The 21,165-nt window shown below is 39.4% G+C and overlaps 1 protein-coding gene across 4 annotated transcripts; it reads right to left on the bottom strand.

The window, feature by feature from the left end:
• Positions 1–8,170: 8,170 nt before the first annotated feature.
• Positions 8,171–15,824, bottom strand: LOC119697860 (carboxymethylenebutenolidase homolog). 4 transcript variants are annotated; one of them, XM_038129205.1, is made up of 7 exons: positions 15,644–15,824; positions 14,003–14,109; positions 12,990–13,212; positions 12,093–12,200; positions 10,885–11,027; positions 9,651–9,742; positions 8,171–8,673 (listed from the first exon to the last, which is right to left on the bottom strand). In XM_038129205.1, the coding sequence occupies exons 3-7, from the start codon at positions 13,202–13,204 to the stop codon at positions 8,494–8,496; spliced, it is 738 nt and encodes a 245-aa protein (XP_037985133.1). In that variant the 5' UTR covers positions 13,205–13,212; positions 14,003–14,109; positions 15,644–15,824; the 3' UTR covers positions 8,171–8,493. The 4 variants fall into 4 exon arrangements, with proteins under 4 accessions (XP_037985133.1, XP_037985131.1, XP_037985130.1 ...); XM_038129203.1 differs by lacking the exon at positions 14,003–14,109 and adding an exon at positions 13,543–13,586 and having other exon boundaries at positions 15,644–15,823; XM_038129202.1 differs by lacking the exon at positions 14,003–14,109 and having other exon boundaries at positions 15,644–15,823.
• Positions 15,825–21,165: the final 5,341 nt, after the last annotated feature.

The following is a 21,165-nucleotide window of genomic DNA, read 5'->3' as shown; positions in this document are numbered from 1 at the left end:
TGGTGTGGAGATGTTAGCGGGGATTATTCCAGAGATGGAAGGAGCCCCCCCAAAAAAAGTGCTTTTGGTACCTTGAGTCATATCTTGTCCATCAATCCATAGTAACTCCACCAACTACAACACAATTTCTTCAACTTGCAGCATAGTTTGGCTCAAATTGTACTTCTATTCCAAAGGACATAAGTTCAGAATTATTCCAATAAAATTATGTGTAGTATGAAGAGAAACTAGACCTAGCATAGCAAAAGAACCCCAACCCATAAAAACAAAATCAAAAAAACCCCCACAACCAATGCAAATTAGTAAGACCTAGAATTCACTGTTAATTTCTTAAAGGATCTTATTTCCTGGACAATTCTGAAGGCATGTTTTTAAAAACTGGGGGGGGTCTGAGGGTGGGGGGAGAGCAGGGAGGGGAGCAGGAGGGCAGTGTCCTCAGACTTTCTAAAACCACAGATGTAATTCCTGAAGGAACACAGAGCACCTAGAGTGACTGTGTATCATTGCCTGACCATCTATTTTCCTGAGATGCTGCTGCTCTCCACCACTGTGCACATTTAGTTCAGTACCAGCTCACTTCTACTGTAAAACCTCATAGCACAGCTGAGCTAGCAGAGATCACAGGCTTGTACTGTAGGACACTTGTCTTCCCATGTGGGCACATCTTTGTAAATTCATTTAAAGCATTGCTATCAGCATCAGTCTTCTGTTCAGATGAAATTCAAAGTGATTTTCTGCACAGTCCCTGATTTAGATTGGTGACCATGGCCAGCTGTCAGTGGCAAATCAGGACAAGAAGATAACTTGCTCCATTAGGAAAGACACAGATCGAAGCCTCTTTTATAACAACCACATAAACTCCTTAAAAGCTATCTCTTGGTGTTCCTGCACTATACTCTGCTGTTTCTTCAGAGGAGGAAATGTCTGGGGTATTTGTGATGATCTGCCTGTTCCATGAGAGTGCTGCCTGTGTAATGTTGTCCAGTGGCTCTCCACCACAGCTTGGAAAGATGAATACTCACCAGCTAATGAGTTATTTTATTTCAGTGATCTCATGTTTAAAGCATCATTTCCTTAGTCTTAGGCTCTCCCACGGGGTCAGTAAATTCTACATTCAAAGAAGATTTTAATTCCTTGGTGAGTGACAAGCTGGAATGGCAATTTGAGCCCTAATCCCTCTTTTGAGTGGTGAATGAAGCATCTTGTCATTAGTACATCAGACAGATGCTATTAGAGATATCATGGGAATCACAAACACCATCAATCTGAGCCAGCTGGAAAGCAGTAAGGCTTGGAATGGTACCCTCTCCACCCCATCAGCCTGCAGGGAACTGCCAAGCCCTCCCCACCTCCCTCTTACTGGTATAGCATGAACCAATAGAGACATCTTTCTTTTCCTTTCACTTCCAGCTCTTTTCCTGACTTCAGACTCACCATTCTCTAACTTACATGGGAGAAAGAAATAATTAACTGTTCCTCTTTATTAATTTCTGATTTACCTCTTGCTTTGAATTGTTTATCTTGACTTTCTACCAAAATATCCTGACATGTATCTCTTCAGCCCCCTTTGCATGTACCACTTGGCATCAGCCCAGCAGAAAAAATACATTTGAGAGTCAATGAAACTAGGGCTCAGCAGGGGAAAGGGGTGGGTGAGAAAAATCCCAGGTGGCAATTTTTTCCCAAGAAGCTTTTGTCTTACTGAGGAGTAACTTCCATCATCTCACTGATTTTGCTTCTTGGCATTATCTTGGGTTGAGCAATTCCTGGAAATTTAACTTTGAACTTTGGCATATGATCTTCAAATCACCCAGCAACAGCCATGGAGCAACAGAAGGCCACCTGTCTCCTACAGTGCCATTGCTCACAGTGTGATGGGGAAAGGCTTAGTGACAGCAAGAAGTGTTTATCTCCTCAAATCTCTTGGGCACCCAGCAATAGAAATATCCCTTGCTTTGCCTCTCCAGTGCTGACTCACTGCCTCTCCTTTGAAGCCAATCTCCCTTTTTCTCTCTCCACAGGGAGGCTCTACCTCCACTTAGTACTGCTGAATTTTTGCTTCTCTTTAATGGAGACATCTCTGCTAACATTACATAGTGTTCAGTCAGGGCTGATTCCTGGTTCATTAAGTCAAGAAAGTGGAGCAGAGGCATGGGATACCTGTGACTTTCAGGAGACACCATCACTGCCAGTGTTTTTCCCCACCTGAGCACCCCACATCTGCATTTCTTGCCTAACCTCTCCCTTTTGCTTTTCTATTTTTTTTTCTATACCACCTTTTATTTGCCTATTTTCCATCTGGCTGCCCTCACAGAGACTTATTCAACAGATTCTTAGGAAAGAAAACCAACACAGGTAGGATGAACAGGGACTAGTGATCTTCAAGGGTCAGTCTCAGGTCTCCTTTTCTCCTGTTCACAGTGTCACTTTTGCTTCAAGCTGAAGTTCTGGAACACTCTACTTTTGCCACAACTCTGATTTTAAACAACCAACACAACTCTGCTCTCTTCAGTGCCTACCTCCCACATTTTCCTTTTCACAACCAACTATGCTCTCCCTCCTCTACCCACCAGATAACTCTTCACTTTTTCTCTGTTCCAGTTTGGTCCAGACTCCTCCCGCTTCCTTCTTCCCAGGCCTACTGGAAAGATTTGAAAACTCTTCTTGTTCTGTGATCTCTGCTGCTCCACAAGGAGTTGCTGGAGTCACTTAGGGAGCCATAGGTAGCTGGAGTCACTCAGGTAGCCATAGGTAGCTGCTCACAATATTTAATCTGCAAAAAGTGACAAATGTGCGAGTGTGAGATGTTATGCAGACAGATAGTTAGGTCTGGGCCTCAGCAGTGTTTTGCAGAGGCAAAAAAGACAGAACTTTATGCCCTCCAGCCCTGCTGCCAGTCACTGCAGTACAAGCCCAGTCCCACTTTGCTGTGAATAATGATCCCAAGCTGATATAATCTGCTAAGATTGTTTAAGCAGAGTACCCATCTGATGAGGCTATGCAGCTTTAGCCCAGCTCGTGCTGTGAGCAGAACAAGTTCATGTTTTTTTGCAACAGCCTTGAGACAGCCAGGTACAGCAGTGCTACCCTCTGCCTTGGTGTTACATGGGAAAGAGACATCAGCGAAAGATGGTCTGGAAAGGATCAGCAACAAATAACGTTGCTGCAGGACATTGTTTTTCCCATTTTTCCAGCTTAGAGGGATTTTAATGATGTGATTTCACAGTTATATCAGCAAAGAAAATTTCAATATTTTATTTAGTTAGTTTTTCTAACACAATTTGTTACATGCCACTATAAACAGAGAACATTTCTTCTGGCTATCATGTCTGAAAACACAGGTGTGATATACAGCCTGTACACATCAGGAACACCCCTGAGCAGGAGGCCACCTCTACTTTACCTTGCCTGTGGAGCCAGAAGTTGGTTTCATCTGTAGTAGATAACACACATGTATGAATCTGTCCCTTTAATTTTCACCCAGGATATAACTGTGTCTCCGAAAGAAAAATTCTGAGTGATTTTGGAGATAAACCAGCTGGGTGAGGATAATAGGAGGAAAGCAGGGCAATAACAAGCTCTCAGTCTATTCAAGCCATCCAACAGGATCAACCTACCCTGCACTGCTAACCTACCCTGAGCTGCTACCCCACTGCTGTCCTACTGATAGGGAGAGCTTTCACAGCTCACTGCTCTCCACAGCAGCATCACAGAGCACTGCAAACTACAGCTCTTGCAAATGTATACAGCAACAGGCAAGCTTATCCCTTCCCCCCACATCTTTCTTCTTCCAAACACCCCTGCCTAAAAATTACCTCCTGCTTTTTGCTCAGAGGAAAAAGAAAGGTTTTTTTTCTTTACTGAAGACAGTTTTTTTACTTTGGCTTAGCCACCCATCTAAAGTTTCTTAGCAATTTTCTTAATTTTCTAGGGATTCTGGGAAAATAAAAAGAACTTTAAAGAAATCATCAACAATCTATAAGCTCAACACCTGGAAGTAAAACTGAAGAACAGTTTATTAGTGCAGTTGGAATCACTTGCAATCCCCCTAACAAATAACATTAGCATAGCTTTGCTGAAGTTCTGGGCAAACTACCAGCCCAGATGTGAAATTTCCTCACAAGCTCTTAATACAGCAGTGGCAAGAAAGGAAGGAAAGGAAATGTATTGCCACAGGTGTCACCATCTGTTCCACTGATGGGCTGAAAGGGGAACTTTGTTTTGGAGCCTCATTAGCCCATTCCATTCCTCACTTTCTGAAATTTATCATTCTGTTATTCACTGGGCTTTGATAAACTTCAGTGCCAAACATTAGAAACAACAAAATAAGCAAAGTGTGCTGGAGGTTTCTGAAGGTATAAAGAGGAAGTAGGTACTAAATTCTCATTGCTCTTCCTATGGGAGCTCTGACTAAAGTGCTTTCAGTGGGTCTACCATTAATTTTTTTTACCTCAAATAAAATGAAACTAGATTGTTTTGTGTCCCTGTGACAAAACAACCTACCTCAAAAAATTGTGTCTTCAGTGCACCTTTCTAGAACCTAAGCTACCACTCCTGCTATGTGTCAAAACACATTGAAATCTCATTAGTTAAAGGTAGGGAGTCCAGTTTGATCACAACCTATGTATGCAACTACAGTCCTGAATACCAAACTTAGCATGCCTGTGAATGTGGCCAAAATGAGTTACAACAAGGCATTCAGATGGACTGGACCTGAATCTATTGGTGTAGTCATCTCTATCACATCTTCCATCAATTCTCCACATTCCATCAAGTTCAAATTCTGGTCAGGCTTCTAGCCCTGAAGCCTCCCTAATCCAGCATAGCAATCATTCAGCTCCTTCCCTAGGGCCTGCTTTGAAGAAAAAATAAGACAAAAAATCCCTTTCAAGACCTAGCAGCAGAGTTCCTTGGAGTCAGAGTTTGCAGCTGAGGAAGAGCTGCTCCCCACATTCGTGCAGTTGGTGCTGTACAGAGGGGAACATTTTTAAAGCAAGTGCACAGTCTTTTCTTATGTAGCATAAATCATAGATGCCCTCCTGCCTGCAGGCCAGAAGGTGGAAGGCATGTTTTTTATACTGAGTGCACATTATTTTATGGAAATATTGGCACTGCTACATACGTATGTCCTGGGCAGGGTGGGGAGTGGGGATTGGTGAGAGGAGCAGGAGTGCTTTTCTTTGTCTTGGCTGACTATGGCCTCTACACTAAATGCCCATTCCAATTTAGGAGTCAAAGAAGCTGAGAAAAATCAACAAGATAAAACAGTGGGTATCTGGTTTAGACACCACAGTGAAAAAAAAAACAAACAACAATAAATGGAACTTGACAAAGAGCAATGCAGAAAAAGGAACAGAGTTGAAGAGGCATTTTGTGGATTAAAAACTGTTGTCATAAATATTTAACTGAAACACATAAAAAAGCCCCCATTCAGCATGTATAAAAAGTAAGCAAATTGGAGTAGAAGTTAAGTCAGTGTAATATTAAACTGATTAAAGATAACAGATGCTACCAAAATGCTTGTTCCATTATTGAGTTTTCTGAGTCTTTCATCTTAGATAGTGTATTTTACAGAATCACAACATCATTGCTGAGTTTGGAAGAGACCACAGTGGGTCATCTGGTCCAACCTCCTTGCTCAAGCAGAGTCATCCTAGAGCTCATTACACAGGATTGCATCCAGACAGTCCTGGAAAACCTTCAGTGAGGGAAACTCCACAGCTGCTCAGGGCAATTTGCTCCAGTCCATGGTCACATGCACAGTAAAGAGGTTCTTCTCCATATTTAGGTGGAACTTCCCATGCATCACTTTCTGCCCATTGCCTCTTGTCCTATTGCTTGGCAATACCAAGAAGAGCCTGGCTCTGTCCACTTGACTCCTTCCCTTCAGATACTTATAGACACTGATGAGGTCCTCTCTCAGTCATCTCTTCTTGAGGCTGAACAGGCCCAGGTGTCCCAGCCTCTCCTTGTAAGAGAGATGTTCCAGTCCCCTCTTCATCTTTGCTGCCCTCCTCTGGACCTGCTCCGGGAGCTTCATGTCTCTCTTGTACAGAGGAGTCCAGAACTGGACACAGCATTCCAGATGTGGTCTCACCAGAACTGAATAGAGGAGTGGGATAACCTCCCTTGACCTGCTGGCAATGACATTTTGTAATGCACCTGGTTTTGTTTTTTTCCTATAAAAACAAATACATAATAAAATGTAACACCTGTCCTACAGCAAGAGACTCTGAATTCTCCAAGGAAAATTCATTTTGGCAAAATACTCCTCAGTTTTACAGTCTTTCCCCATCTCAGGGAAAATTTGGCAACACTTCACCCTATTCCCTAAGACATCTGTTCATTCACATAAAAAACCAAGCTGGACAGTTTTGCCAACCAAGTCATCACCTTCAGAGAAACCAAGGCTCTTTTATTTAAAATCCATATGAGAAAATAGTTGTGGAGAGTTTAGTTTTCTCATCTCTGTTCTCATAGCAACCCTGATAAACTGGGCATGAATCCAGAGCTGGGGATTGAATTTACACTTTACAGATTACCTGAACCACAAACCTACCTTTGTGGTTTGTGCATCCATATGTTCCCATTCCATAGAGCTGGGCAGGCACACACCTCAGGTGTGCCCACGCCAGTGCATGGAGGTGTCTGCAGTTCTCTCCTGGGAAACTGTTCCTCTTCTACCTGCTGAGAACAGACCCATGCCAGGATGGGCAGGAAGCACAGAAGTCCCTGTCTGGCCCTTCCCTCTGTTGATAAGTCAGTGGGGGTCTGCACAGATTGAGCACAAGGGCAGGATCAGGGGAGGCATCATGGAATTTCTCCAGTGTGGAGGGACTATTTCTTCCAGCATGACTGATGGCAACAATGCCCTGTGGACCTGAAGAGGTTTTCCCTGCAGTGGCTGGACCCAGTAAGAACTGAAGGCTCATCTCTCTGGAAATCATTGAGCAAGGAGACGGAAACACAATGTGCAGCATCCAAACCACAGAAGAGCAATAATCACTGACCAAGGGCATGAACCAAGGAGCCAAGGAAGATTTTGCATTTTTGCCTCAGAAGTTTGCATGAAATCTTTTTGAAAGATAGGACATTTTCTTTAAGATCAACCAGTGTGCTGCAGAGAGAACTACTTTCTCATGGGACATACAAAGCGCATTGCAGGAAGGAAGGAGTGATTTGAAGAAGGGGGTTGAAATGGAGGGATGGTTAAAGAACTGCTAGGGATTTGGGACCCAAGGTGGGACCCACATGGTGGGAGACTCCGAAGAGACATTGTGGAGTTCAGACAGACATGCAGCTACAACTCCACCACAGATTACTTAGGTCCCTAGCTAGGAAAGAGCCAGAGAGAACACGACTTCCTGAAGGAGCTTTCAGGCATGGCTGGCAGCAGCAAACTCAAAAAGAAAAAATGTTGTGGGGTAATGGAAACCATGGAGGGGCTGCAACTAGAAAGGCAATATTCCTTGAAAGCTCCCTGGTCTCAAACATATTTCCCTGAGGGGAAACTGGGCAATGTTCAGTACAATATTTTAGCCACATCTATTCCCTCAGCATCACGTATACAGGCAAGACCTCACCAAACGGTTTTTGGGAATTACACTGGGAGAGTCCAAAGGAGCTGAAACAAGGTAATGTTCCCCCAATCACTAGGAATGGGCTGTACTTTACCAATAACAATACCCAATTAAACCACAGCAGAGAGAAACCTGATGATAAAGGAATGATTTGTGGAGGTGAGGAGGTAACATTGGAGGTTGGTTTAGATCAAACTCTGAGTTAGGTTCAGTAGGTAGGGCACCTGCCTGAAACCACGAGAGATGAAGGATTTGCATCAAGATAATTGTGAAATGATGTGATTTCCTCTAATCTCTTCACTTTAGTCATGGTTCCCAACTTTTTGCAGCACCCTTTCTGTTCACATACATTTCTTTCCATTGTCTTTCCCCTTCCCTTTTCTAGCTCTCTTTTCATGAATTCTGAAGAGGATATTCTGTTTCAAAGAAAATCTCCCAGTCTTCCAGCCCAGAACTAAATAATAATAATAATAATAATATACCTAACATAGTTTAGGTAAACAATATTTACCTAAAATCTTGGAGCTGAAAAATCTCACAGCTAAACAATGCTAAATACAGCTTTAAGGAGATAACTTCTCAAGCATGGGCAGAGTTTCAAAGGTTTTTAATCATGTTGACATTGATATAAAAAAATTAAATTTTCAGGTTACAGAAAATATGCCACATGAAATTCTAATAATTTTAAGATATACAAGACCAGTGTTAAAAACCTTCTTTACATTTATAGCTTTCAGCATTTGAAAAAGCATTTCTAAGTCCCTACTTAGAAGGTAAGTGCAAGTAAGTAGTGTTATTGCAGAACAGTTTTACAAAATATTTTTATGGTTGTAAGAACATTTTAAGCAATGTAGTCTGTATTATTTTCTGATTTCCCACAACAACTGATTTTGTTTATTGACATTAATTTAACCTAAAGATATTTATTCAGCCAGTTGATCATATCCTTTCTACCTTCCTCAATGTAAGGTTTATCTTGAGGATTGATATCTTCTCTTTTGCGATGCACAAACCCATGTGTCTGTCCAGGGTAAATTTTAACTTCATAATCAACTTTACAGTTTTGTTTAAGCTTCTGCTCCAGCAAGGTGACCTGTAACACAGAATATTCTATGTTGGCTGGGTACAAAGTTAACACATTCTATATTTACAGTCCCAAAACTGTCCTCACTTTTTTACTTTTCTGAAAGACAGACATAATTTATCCTTGCCACTGTTTTCTCTTCTACTACTTTTATACCTAAATGCATTCTGTTACTGCACTTGCTTTATTTAACTAGGCTTTTTTTCCCCAGTAAAATACCAGCATGAGACTGCATAAAATGTAAAAAAAGATTACATTAATTACTATTAATACCTGTAAAGATAAACAATCTACTGCTCAGCATCATGAGAAGGTTATCACATAGTGAACACTGTATGAGTTGCTGCTGATAGACCACACATTAAAAAAACTGGGGCAAGAATTTGAATTAGAAGTTGAGGGAGGAGAGGCAGAGTCAAAATCAGCAGTTCAAAGTGACTGGAATTTTTGCTAGAAGTCAAAGCCAACATCACTCAATAAAAACATGCTTCCTTTTGATCCCCTTGGCAGATAATCATCGTTCTCCAACCATTCTCCACTCAGGCTCCAGAGAAAGACTGTTGACAGAGTGACAGAAAGGAGAATCTCTTCAGGACAGGGGAAAAGGAAAAGGATAGCCACAGGATCTTTTTAATTCTCCTACAACAAGTGATTCCATTGGAACAGGTAGATTTTATGGACCATTGGTATCACTAAAAAGGGTCTCCTATCTTAAACTTGTCAGAAGTTTTTCTTTGGATTCTTGCTCTTTTCCTAGGAACTGATGAAAATCACCCAAATTTTCAAACAGAAAATGCTTTTAGTGTCATGGTAAAACTTTCTGATTTGCAGATAAACAATAAAAATTTGTGTAGAAGTACTGTAAGAGTTAGTGAAAGAGAAAGAAAAGTACAAACTAGTTTTCTACTTTGTGTTCATTAAAAAACAAATTACAAAACAAGCATGAAAAGCATTAAAAAGACATATATCTGTGATGGGAAACTCACCTGCTCCAACGGAATAATATTATCCTTCTCACCAAAAATGAAGAAGGTAGGATGCAGCAAACTATGTTTGTCCTCAAAACGGCTGATCACTCCTATGGAAGAAGAAAACATACATACAATAAGTTATGCTACCTAAAGTAGCTAAAACACTACAAAATCTGTACAGTGAAGCTTCGAGACATTTTCATCAGTTACAGCTGATCCATTTGTAATGGAATTAAACACACTTTGCTTAAAAGCCCCTTTTGTTGTGGAATGTTTGCAATGCCATTAAAAGTAACATCAGCTGTATGAAAAATAGACCAGAGATCAGTTCTACGGGGAAAAAAATCAGGAAAGAATTGTTACACTTGCCCGTTTTTGTGGGTTGCTTTGAGCAACTGTTTCTGACCACTGTCAGAGACAGGGTTCTGTGAGAGATGGACACTTTGGAACTGCTCATCTCTGGCTTGGGAAGGCCATTTTTAAGATAATTGTTACTATTCATCATTCCACATAGATGGTTACCATATCAGTGTACATATATTTACACTGATATGATTTCATAACAAATTGACATTGTAATTTTGACTATTCAAAAGGATTTAAATAAAAGTTACAGTAGAACTAACCAGCTGCCACCCTGGCTACTCTTTTAATTCCTGAGATTATTACAACAAAAAAGTAAAATATTAGCAAGTAACACTGTTGAATGGACTCAACTGATCAGCATATCAGTGCAGCAAAACAATCCCAATAATCTTTCTGAAAAATATCTTCAATTTGCTTTCACCTCTAATTAATATAAGTTGGTCTGGGTTCTGTGGAAGTACAGAGGTTAATAAGAAAAATATCAAAGGCAGCATAAATGCACTGAGTAATGTGTGAGACTACAGGGTTAAAACAGAGAGCTAAAAATGGGTCCTATTAGTAATGAGGGACTACTGTCTGAAAGATGCAAAAGATGTGCCTAGAAGCCCTTTTGTCATCACCACAAAATGAGTGAGCCCTTGGCATTTGGCACTATGTTCACAGATGTGATCCTTGTCATGCCACTCTTTAAATACATAGATTTTGCTGGGTACATTTGAGTGTAAAAATGTGAGTGTGCAAAATCAAATCACTTACAGATTATTTATAGTAAAATCACCTTGTTCCACTAGAAGTCACACTGAATTTTGTTACAGCAATAGCCTAAAGAATAGCTTCCTGCACTGGTATTCTGCTCAGAATGCATCAGGTATTTCAGGCTTACCATAGAGGGACACTCCGGTCTTTAAATGGGGATTTTTCAGCATCAGGTGTTGCACTGCCGCTCCACCCCAGCAAAACCCAATGACACCAATCTTCTTCGCACCACATTGCTCCTTTAGATACTTGAGGACGACATCAACTTCTCTGAGACATGCAAATGAAAGTGAATTAAGGCTCTAGCCTGTTTCTCTGGCCTCTTTGGTGGCTGCTGCTCAAAGTCTGGGTGGGCATCAATCTGCTTCTGGGACAAAGTGACTGTCTCTGCATCACTCCTGGTTTTATCAAATCGTCTTTATCTCAACCCATGAGTTTTCTTGCTTTGTTTCCCTTATTGTCTCCCCTATTCCTCTCATGGGAGCAACTGAGTGATAGTCCAAGTTGTTGATTGCTGGCTGGGGTCAACCCATGACACTACTTTATTATTATTCATTTCTAAAATACAAGACAAACTCCAGGGGAGAAGACAAAGAAGAAAATCAATCTTCCTAGATCATTGTTACTAGGACATGAGGTGATTCTATGAACAGCAGTCCAATTAATTTCAGAAATAGCAGTAGTTATCATATAGGCTAACACAAATAAAATTTTGAGACCCACAGCCAGTCAAGAGCATCCTGTTATCCCAAATGTGACTTACATGCAAAACATCTCTCACAAGGATGACAAATATTTTATAAAATTGTGGAAGCAAATTTCCAATTGTTTTTTCTAAATCAGCAGTTACTTTATGCAATCAAGGTCTGAGGCAGATAAAAATGGGAAAAATACAGAAAAGTGGGAAAGCAGTATGCTTGAATTAGCTGTAATCTGATGGGGAGTAGAAGAAATGTTCCCTTGTTACATAGTGTTTGCATTTGCACCCTATCTAAAATCCATGGAATTTGCACCTTCCTGAGGGATCCAAGCGGCAGAGTGAGCTGCATTTTCCAGCCTTTGCTGGCTCTTTCCTTTCCATTCATTCATTTTGCTTCTACTTTCTGTACAGACAAACACTGGGAACTTTTATGCTTCAAATGTCTACTTTTATCTGTAAAGCACCCCTCACATAACCATGAGCTTGTCCCATGGGCAGCATGAACTTTTTATTTGTGGACATCCAGCTATATTTGACCCACTAATAATTTAGGATCTAATTTTACATTTTTACTGAGGCAAAAATTCCTATGAAATACGGGTGTCCCCTCGGTGGACGAGGAACAATGGCTGTACTTGTCTATTTTGCCAGCATCTCGTGTTTTCACCCAGTCTTCAAAAGATGCCCAGTCATTAGAAGGTTTCCAAGCTTCTTGTCCCACAAAAAAATCTGGGCAGATGGCTCTGCAAGAAAAATGAGAATATTTTATGTCCATGAAATAATACTGGAAAGGGATTAAAGGGAGGGCCATATGTACCACACAACAAATTCTTTTGCTAAATACCTAGTACTTAACCCACACCAAAGCAGTATACCAGCAATCCTCAATAATTTTCTACATCTAATAAAGAGACTTCATATAATTTCCAGTTACATTTTACCCTGTTGAAATTCATTACTTAATTTGATAAACAGTTAACTGTAACTGAAAATCCTTGGTGGTTTCCTACCAAACTTAAAAAAGAAATTCAAAACCAAACCAAAGAAACTACAATTTACATGGTACATATGTTTAGCCTGAAAGGAGCACTAACCCAGTAATACAGGAAAGAGGATACTCAAAATGCTTTTCATGTATTTGAGAATTTGTTTCTCTACTTGGCACAAGCTAGTACACTTTCCCTTCCTAGAAAGATCTTCAGCTTCTTCGGAATTTTAACCATAACAGCCAAGTCACAAAGAGGAAGGGAGGAAGCAGGCTGCTACAGGATCACAGACGATGAAACATGCAGAATAAGAAAATTTTCTGTTTCTCCCCTCTTCTTCTGTGCTTACCTACTAACTCATTATGGTAAGACTACTCAATTATTTTAGATTTCTTTCACTGTTTTAGCAGAAAGCTCCTTGGAGAAAGGCGTAAAGAAAGACTGTGAAATTATTTGTGTTTGTATAGTTTATATGAAAAAAGGGGACAGTTGGTTCAACAAACTTTCTTATTAAAAAGACACTTTGAAAACAGTAACATTTCTTACATGTATCCATTAGTTGTTAGCATATCAGCTATGTATCTGGTGTTCGGGAGTTGCCACCCAAATATGTCGTGAATCACAATGACAGCTTTGTCAGCGCTGGCAGGAGGTTTGCAGACGTACGCCTTGATGTGCCCAACTTGAACCTCCTGCCCACGGCCTCCATAGTCAAACCTGTCTCCAATATCACATGGGCAGGGCCTCGATTCATTGGCCATGTGTGATACTAGGGAAAAATAAAAATTAATTGATAGTGAATACAAAGCATGCCACACTGAAAAAATGTCAGAAGACAGTAGTATCATCAGCTATTGAATGTTTTAATCATTACAGTAATAGGATGAACATGCTCATCACTGTTTGATCTGAAATGAAGCATTAGTCAATAAGCCCATTGGGTTATTTGAGATAAATAAGTTTATTGTTAGAGTTTCTTATGTTATAAAGTCTTCAGCAAGGACCTGGTACATGCTAGGATTTCCATGCCCTACAGTGAGTATTACAATAAAAATAAAGTTAGGAGCAAGCAGCAAGGCAACCATCACAAACTATTTACATAGTGATGAAGCCAGTCCTTCCACTCTTCATCATGTGTATTTCCTGTCAGGAATGCACAGCTTTCTTTAGTAGACAGTAAAGGCTTAATACAAGACTCAGCATTTTGAAAGAAAAAACCAACAGCTACTGTGCAGAAAGATACAACTACACATAGATTAAGCATTATATTTTCATCCAGGGACTTAAAATATTACATAGCTGACATTTTCAGTTTCAATAAATCCTTTTTCTAAACAGATTTAGCCTTAGATGTTGCAGACTTTTGAAGAAGGATAGTTAGGAAAGATGCCAAAAAAAAAAAAAAGTATCAGCACTGAACATAAAAAACCAAATTCCTAAAGTTGAGCCAAAAAAGAACATAAGAGTAGGGTATGGTTAATTTTTTTCAAACTATTGCTTAAATGAAAATAAACAAGTAATTCACAAAGGTCAAAAAGTACCAGCAGAATCTAACACACCTGTAGGTAGCTCCTTGGACTCTAGTTAATGATTTTCTGCCATGAAGCTTAAGTTAACCAAATGAATGAACAGACCTGAATAACTCCTTTGAATATTCACAGAGCATCTACAAATGATTCAAGAACATGGAAAGAATTTAGATAAAGTTTTACCCAAGCTCTCTACAGATAAATCATGTGTATTGCCATAGAAACTTTGCTAGCAAATGAAACAAGGATCTTCAAACTTGACTGTGTCAAAAATACAGAGAGAAATAGTAAAAAGCAGATTACTGAACTGTCCCCGGACAAGTGTGACTTAAAAGATTTGTGGCAGTAAAGGGACAGCTTTAGGAAAGCAAACAAACATCTTGGCAGCCAAAAAATTTGGACAGAATTCTAGAGGCCAATATATTCTGGATTTGCAGACTTTAAAATTCAGAATCTCCCAAGCAGTATCACCAGGGCTAGACTGCAGATATCAGGAGATTTCATTTTAGCAGACCAGTTCAGATCAATTGAAGACAAGCTGTGTCATATTTGAAAGCTGTATTATCTCTGGGCACACGTCTATACAAGTATTCTACCTTTTCTTTTTTTAAATAAGCCACACCCAGAAGTGTCCTGTTTTCTCTACAGGTTGTGGTCTCACATATAGGACTTCTAATTTAAATTATGTTTGCCAGGAGAAAATTAGTGAATAAATGAGCATATAAGGCAAAACACAGTGCAAATATACAACAGGAAGAAGTTCATAACTAATTTTCCATTCACAAACTGTTTCCTTTTGATTAGACTAAATCAGAAAATAGAAGAAAAACAGGGATTAAATATTAAAGAAACATATTTTTCAGAACTCCAGAAACACAAATACAATGTCCTTACTGGTATGTCCTCAAAGGCTTTAATTGAAAACATTTCATACTATCTGATAAAATGTAAAGCAACACATGGAACATGAAATATGTAAAGATGTAGATATATTCACTGATGAAAACATCTCCAGATGCAAGACTATGAGGGATAGCATTGGCTTGTATGGTTTGTAAGCCATGTACATTTGCAAGCTCTGTAGCATAGGCAAGACACTTAAGTGTTTCCGCACCTGCTGTAGTACATACAAACGGCATCTCTTTCCATTCCTAAGATGCTACTGAAACATTGCTTAAAAATTAATTTCCCCCTCTTACATTTATCAATTATCCTATTATTTCAGGAGGATCTGAAAACCCACAGCCTTGATGTACCACCATTTCCACCTGCAAGCACTTGAGAATTCACTGGAAGACCAAACAAGAATTAATTTTCAGATCCTTGAATCTACAGCTAGTAAAAATGTGAAGATATTGCTGTGTGGCACCATCATTTTCAACGCACTCTCCCGAGTCTTCCTCCTCAGATGTCTTCCTCACCTCTGGAGGAAAATAGCAGGTTTCTGAACCATCATCTCAAAAAGAAAAAAAAAAAAAAAAAAAAAAAAGAAAAAAGAAAGGGAAGAAAGTAACCCCCCCACTTGCATTTAAATGAGCTTGCACTCTGCCTGCAAATAAAATGAAAGTCTCCCGAACATGCTGAGTCACACTTCGCAAGCACTTCTTCTACGCTTCTGAGGGAAAAACAAAAGCCACGACTTTAAAAAAACCCAAAGAAAGCCGCAGATACCTTAGCGCTGCAGGTGTGCGAGGCTGTAGAAGCAGGATGCAGGAGCTCAGCGCGGCTGAATTGGATCCCCAAACAAAGCTCTCGCTCCCAAAACGAAAGGGGAGAGCGCAGGGATCAGGTTCCTTTAAAAGAGAGTTACATAAGCCCCCGCCTTTATCTTTGTGCCTCGCCGAGCGACGAAGGCCGCTCGCTTTAAAGCTGGTCGTGTCACTGCCACCGTGGGAGGGGTGTGCTGCCATGGCTCAACACCGAGCCTGTTTTGAACTTACACGAAATGGTATTCACCCCCGGAGGGCTTTTTCTTTGCGTTTGGAAAACATGTTGATTTAGCTGAACAATCCAGCTAGTAAAAAAAACCACCTTTTTTTTTTTTTTTTTTTTTTAAGACTATTTCTTTGTTTTTTCAAGATTGGTGTTGAACCACTTTTAAACACTACATTGGCGCAATTCTTGAGACTGTTTATCCATGGGTAAAAGGCATATTTAAAGTCATCATCAGGGTGAGGTAACGAAGTAGAAATGTCATTTCAAAGCTCTATAGTACACAGGGGTTGTACACTACAGAAAAAAATATTTTCTCTTCAGACTGAAAATAAGTAGCATGTAAGAAAGCAATAACTTTCTAGATTGCTGTACCTCCATGCCATTCAATAAGTGTTTAAAATAGAGACATTTTTATCCTACCACAGGATACTTCGTGCATTTTTTTTCTTTTTTTGTTTTTGGTTTCTGGCTGACCCTTGTATCCTTCCCGTTCTCCCGATTTTCTTTTTATGGCATTATTAGGATTATTTTGTAAAGACCTTTAGCTAAATATATTAGCAATCCAAAATTCCCTGTTTCCTCAGATGTGCATCTATGAAGTAGACTAAATGCGCGCTAGTATAATACACTTTTGTCTTACAGTTTAGGCCTCATATATAAGGTGTTTGCCCATATTTTAAGTAACTTCATTAGTGCTCTTTGTTTGCAATCCCTAAAATAAAGCTAAACAAATGAAAAAAAGTCCATCCAAGAATTCCAGAGCAAAGTCATGAGGCTCAAAACCCAATCCTTTTGTTTTATGTTTTTTGGTTCTTCCCACTTGTGTGCCACAAATTATAGCACACAAGGACATTAGGTACTCCATATCAACTTTAGAAAACAGCAATCAAATAAATGAGAGAACAATTGTGAGTTTTCATCATTCCCAGAAAACAAAAATAGCAGCAATGCTTGCAGAACCTTCTCTCCACTAGAGCTGTTTAACCACATTTCCACTTTCTTAGTTATGTGGAAATAATACTTTATATATAAGACTATTCCACTTTACCTTAAAATTAAGATTAAACTTTGGAAACCGAACTGCTTTTGATTTCCTGTTGTTTCATGTTCCTTAACAGGCAATCCATGCTGATTTTTCACTTAGAAGCCAAAACTTAATTCAATGCATCCATGACCTCTGTACACGCATTTGGCTGCACTTCACAATGTAAACATTCACCCCTTTCAGATCTCACATTTCCAGCTCCTACTCAGAGACTTACAGTTTTATCATGAATATTTGGCTGTACTCATAGGAACTATAACAATATATAGTATATATATTATACATATATTAAAATACACATGTATAAAGTACACATTTATAACATAACTATGATAATATGGTTCAGTAGCTATCTACCCTTTCATTTCACTAAAATAGTGTCAGTTTGTTTTTTTTCTTTTTGCTTAGTCACAGTGTTAGTGTTGCAGTTCACATGCCGTTCCAGAATTTATGAATGACTGCTGTTCTCTAAATAGATGTCCTGATCGTCCTCTCCCACATTAACAAACCTTCTAACGCTAATGGAGCACCATTAATGTGGAGTTATCCGTGTTTGACACTGGGGCAAATTAAGGCCCAATACGCTTCCAGACTTCTGCATTCTTCTCCTGGAAAATATGTGTTATGACAGCTGAATCACCCAGGAAACAGCTGCATTTCTATATTACCTAGAGGTGGTGTCACACAGAAATCAACAGTTAATCAGCAGTTTCAGGTTAGAATTCTCTGAGGACCTCCCCATCAGAAAGGTGGAGGGCCATTAACAGCATGAAAAGTAGGAGCACCTTAACAATCCCATTAAGAGAAATACAGGTCATTAGTACTGTTGACTATCTTTACATGAGAGACACCACAATAAATATTTCTCTTATGGTATATTTAATTTGAGAGACTGTCATTAGTAAAATTAAGACTTCCCCAAATGAAATTTTTCATCCCATTTAAATGGTATGCAGTCTTTATCTGTAGCACCGAAAAGGTGAAAAGGGACATACACTTGTGTTTGCTTTTCTAATAGCTTTAGAAGTACCTGATGAAGATATGAGGCAGCTGGGTTCTAATGATCACGAGTCTTTCTCCCTCTTTAATTATGAGGCATAATTAAACCATGGAAGTCACAGTCACAAGGTGAGCTAGAGATCTGCAGTTCAAGCAAGTTCCAAAAGGGTCTGGCAAATCCACAGACTCCTGGTCCACCAGTGGCCATTTGACACAGTTGCAGGAGCAGCATTAGAAATTTCTAGCTCAGAAATCCCCTGAAGCACAGGTTTCCAGGATGTTTAGCAAGGGGGGATATTCCTTACTGCTGGCCACAAATGGAGGATGGGTGCTGAGGAGGATATAGTCTTGAGCTGATGAGACATGGAGAACTGTGTCATATCACTGACAGGAAAACTAAGGAACAAGATACATCATGCAAAAACATGGATTGTTTTTGAAATGTGAGATTTATTTTTCATGGAGCAGCCATGGTTGTTAGCCTCACATTAAAATGTGCTGTCTGCACATTGCAATGCACACTTCAATTCCTAAACTGATCAGTTTAGGAATCTCTGGTGTTTCACTGAGCCACAGAGAATCCAAGAAAGTAGAACCCCCACTGAATAACCTTAGCCACAAATTTTGGAAGATGAGTGCTCTCTTACATCACCTGCTAAACACACATCTGCCACCAGGCTACAAGTCCAAAAAATCTTTGTCTCTCTAAATGAGCTTCACCAAGCAATGTGTTTGTGTTCCTAAATTTTGGGCTTGTGATTTATTTGAAACATAGATGAACAAGGGCCATAATACACAGATTAATTTACCTTTAGTCTAACTTCAAACATTAATATGAATTTCCAGGAACTGGAGAGTATTTCAAAGCATGTTAAAGCATTACATCCACTTTTGCATTCAGATTCTAGAAAATTTATTAAAAGGAGGCCTCCCAATTGCTAAGACATGGATATAACAAAGGTATTTCCTATGTGAAATATATGGCAGTGCCACATACACTATAACTGAACAAAAAGCCTCTAACAGACACATTTGGATGCAATTTGGCACATCCTACATGGTTTATGGGTTCCTGGGACCAATAGAAAAAAGTGTCATACAGCAAAGGATAGGTCCCTGAGTAGAGTACTCCAAAACAGCAGTGGAATTCTGATAAAACTTTTCTACTTGGGTTAGTAACCATACTTTTTACAAAAGAAAGAGAGTTAAAATATATACATATATATTTCATTCTTTGCCTAGGTTACATTAGCCCTTCTTTTTCTGCTTGTTTTTTGTTTGTTTGTTTGTTTTTTGGTTTTTGTTTTTGTTTTTGATCTTCAAGCACTATTAGGAGGCTGAGTTTTAACTCACAATTTAGGATGGAAATTAAAACATGCAGAAATCAAAGATGATGGAGGCTATTAGCATATTTGATGAAGGGGGATTAAGTAATCTTTTTCATTAAAAATGAAAGATTTAGGGTTCATGAGATTGACTATATCATCAAAATCTTTGATTAGTCCTAGAAAACATGAAAACAAAATCTTCAATTGAGATTTTAGGAGAAATCCAGACTCAAATAGAGCATTCTGCTTCTGCAGTGAGAAATTTTCGTATCTCACACAATATGTAGCCATACATACTAGCTTTATTTTGAAGCTGCTGGTATCATGGCTCCTCAAAAGATACATTTCTAGAATAAAACTCTATTTAAGCCGGTTCCTTAATATAGATAGAATATCTGAATTAAGACTTCAAAGATATCTTCTGTGCATACAAGCTTGAGTTCTTTCAAATTGACTGGGAAAAACAATGTTTTAGTAAGCAATTTGAAATGTACATTCTGAGAACATCAGGAAAGGGCAGCTCAGCTATCCCAGCTTCTTGAGCAGAGCACAAAAGGAAAGCTGGTGTTAAAATAAAGGAAAGGTGTTGTTAAAATAACTGCAATCTAACTTTTCAGAGCAGCTACAAAAAAAATAACACTCTTTGCTCCTGAGTGAAGTTCTGGCTCTGCAGTATGCAGAGCAGTAGTAAACAGGAAAAAGGAAGCTAAATTGGGAAAGTGACCCAAGGACAACATGTATGTCTGTCCAGATCCAAATTAAGGACATGTCTGCTGTGACCCCTTCCAAAACTAGGAACGAATATTCTCACCACCCTCTTCTTTGCACAGTATCCTTCCAACGCTGCTAAAAATATCTTTCTTCATCAGGTGATAGCCTCATTTGAAGAAATGATGCTGCATCAAATGTTTAGGCTACACAATATGCTTGTGCATGTGTACCTGCTTGTAGGACATTCTTGGATTTACCTACCATAGAGAGATGCACCGGCCTTTAATTCCAAGTGTGTGATCATCAGGTGACCTACATCAACACCACCCACTCAAAAACCAATGACCCCGAATTTCTTCACACCACACTGCTCCCTTAGGTATTTCAGGACAGCATCAGCTTCTCTGGAACGTGTAAGGAAATGCAAATCGAGCAACCATAGTAAAACCAGTATCTGAAAGTATGAAAATACAGAGGTGCATAAATGACTGTCACCATATTATACTGCTACTATATTTTCTTTTGCATACTTTAAACAATTAATTATTTCAGGTGAATGTTAGAGGTTGCTAATCTGATATCATCAGAAAGAGAGAAAAGATACCTCAATGGGATTCAACAAAAAAAGCAACATAACTACATCAAAGAAAACCTAAAAGGATGGACTGAAAAAGGATGGATATTGTTCACACCCCTACCTAAGAGTTAAAAAAGCTTGCCATTATGGTAGAAGCTGGACCAATTTTTGCTTTGTAAATTTTGATAGAAAAGTAGAAAAACCTCTCTAGAAAATACTACTTATTAGTCAGTGAAAATGCTGACAATAACTGTAAGTTGTCATCTGGGATATTTGTTGCAGGGAAGTCAATATAACAAACATGGTAGATGTTTTCAGAACCTACAACGTAGCCTGAAATACATCTTGCCGAGATGCTGTGCTCTGAAAACATCCGTTTACCCCGTAGCATGTATCACCATGCAGAGACAGTAAAGAGAAAGTGTTGCTGGGAGCTGGGTGGCAGTTCAGGCTTTTATATCACCTCCAGGCTGTTCCCAGCCCCAGTTCCTCACCCCCCTGGGCACCAGTGAAATTCCCCAATAAACCAGCCTCTGCCAACACACAAACGCACACAACAAGCAAATTAAGTGCCAAGAAATTCTTTCCTGACTGGAGC

The sequence above is a fragment of the Motacilla alba genome, chromosome 2, assembly GCF_015832195.1.
Source record: "Motacilla alba alba isolate MOTALB_02 chromosome 2, Motacilla_alba_V1.0_pri, whole genome shotgun sequence".
Lineage (NCBI taxonomy): Eukaryota > Metazoa > Chordata > Aves > Passeriformes > Motacillidae > Motacilla > Motacilla alba.
Note: the sequence above shows the minus strand (reverse complement) of the source record. Positions and strands in the feature narration are given on the sequence as shown.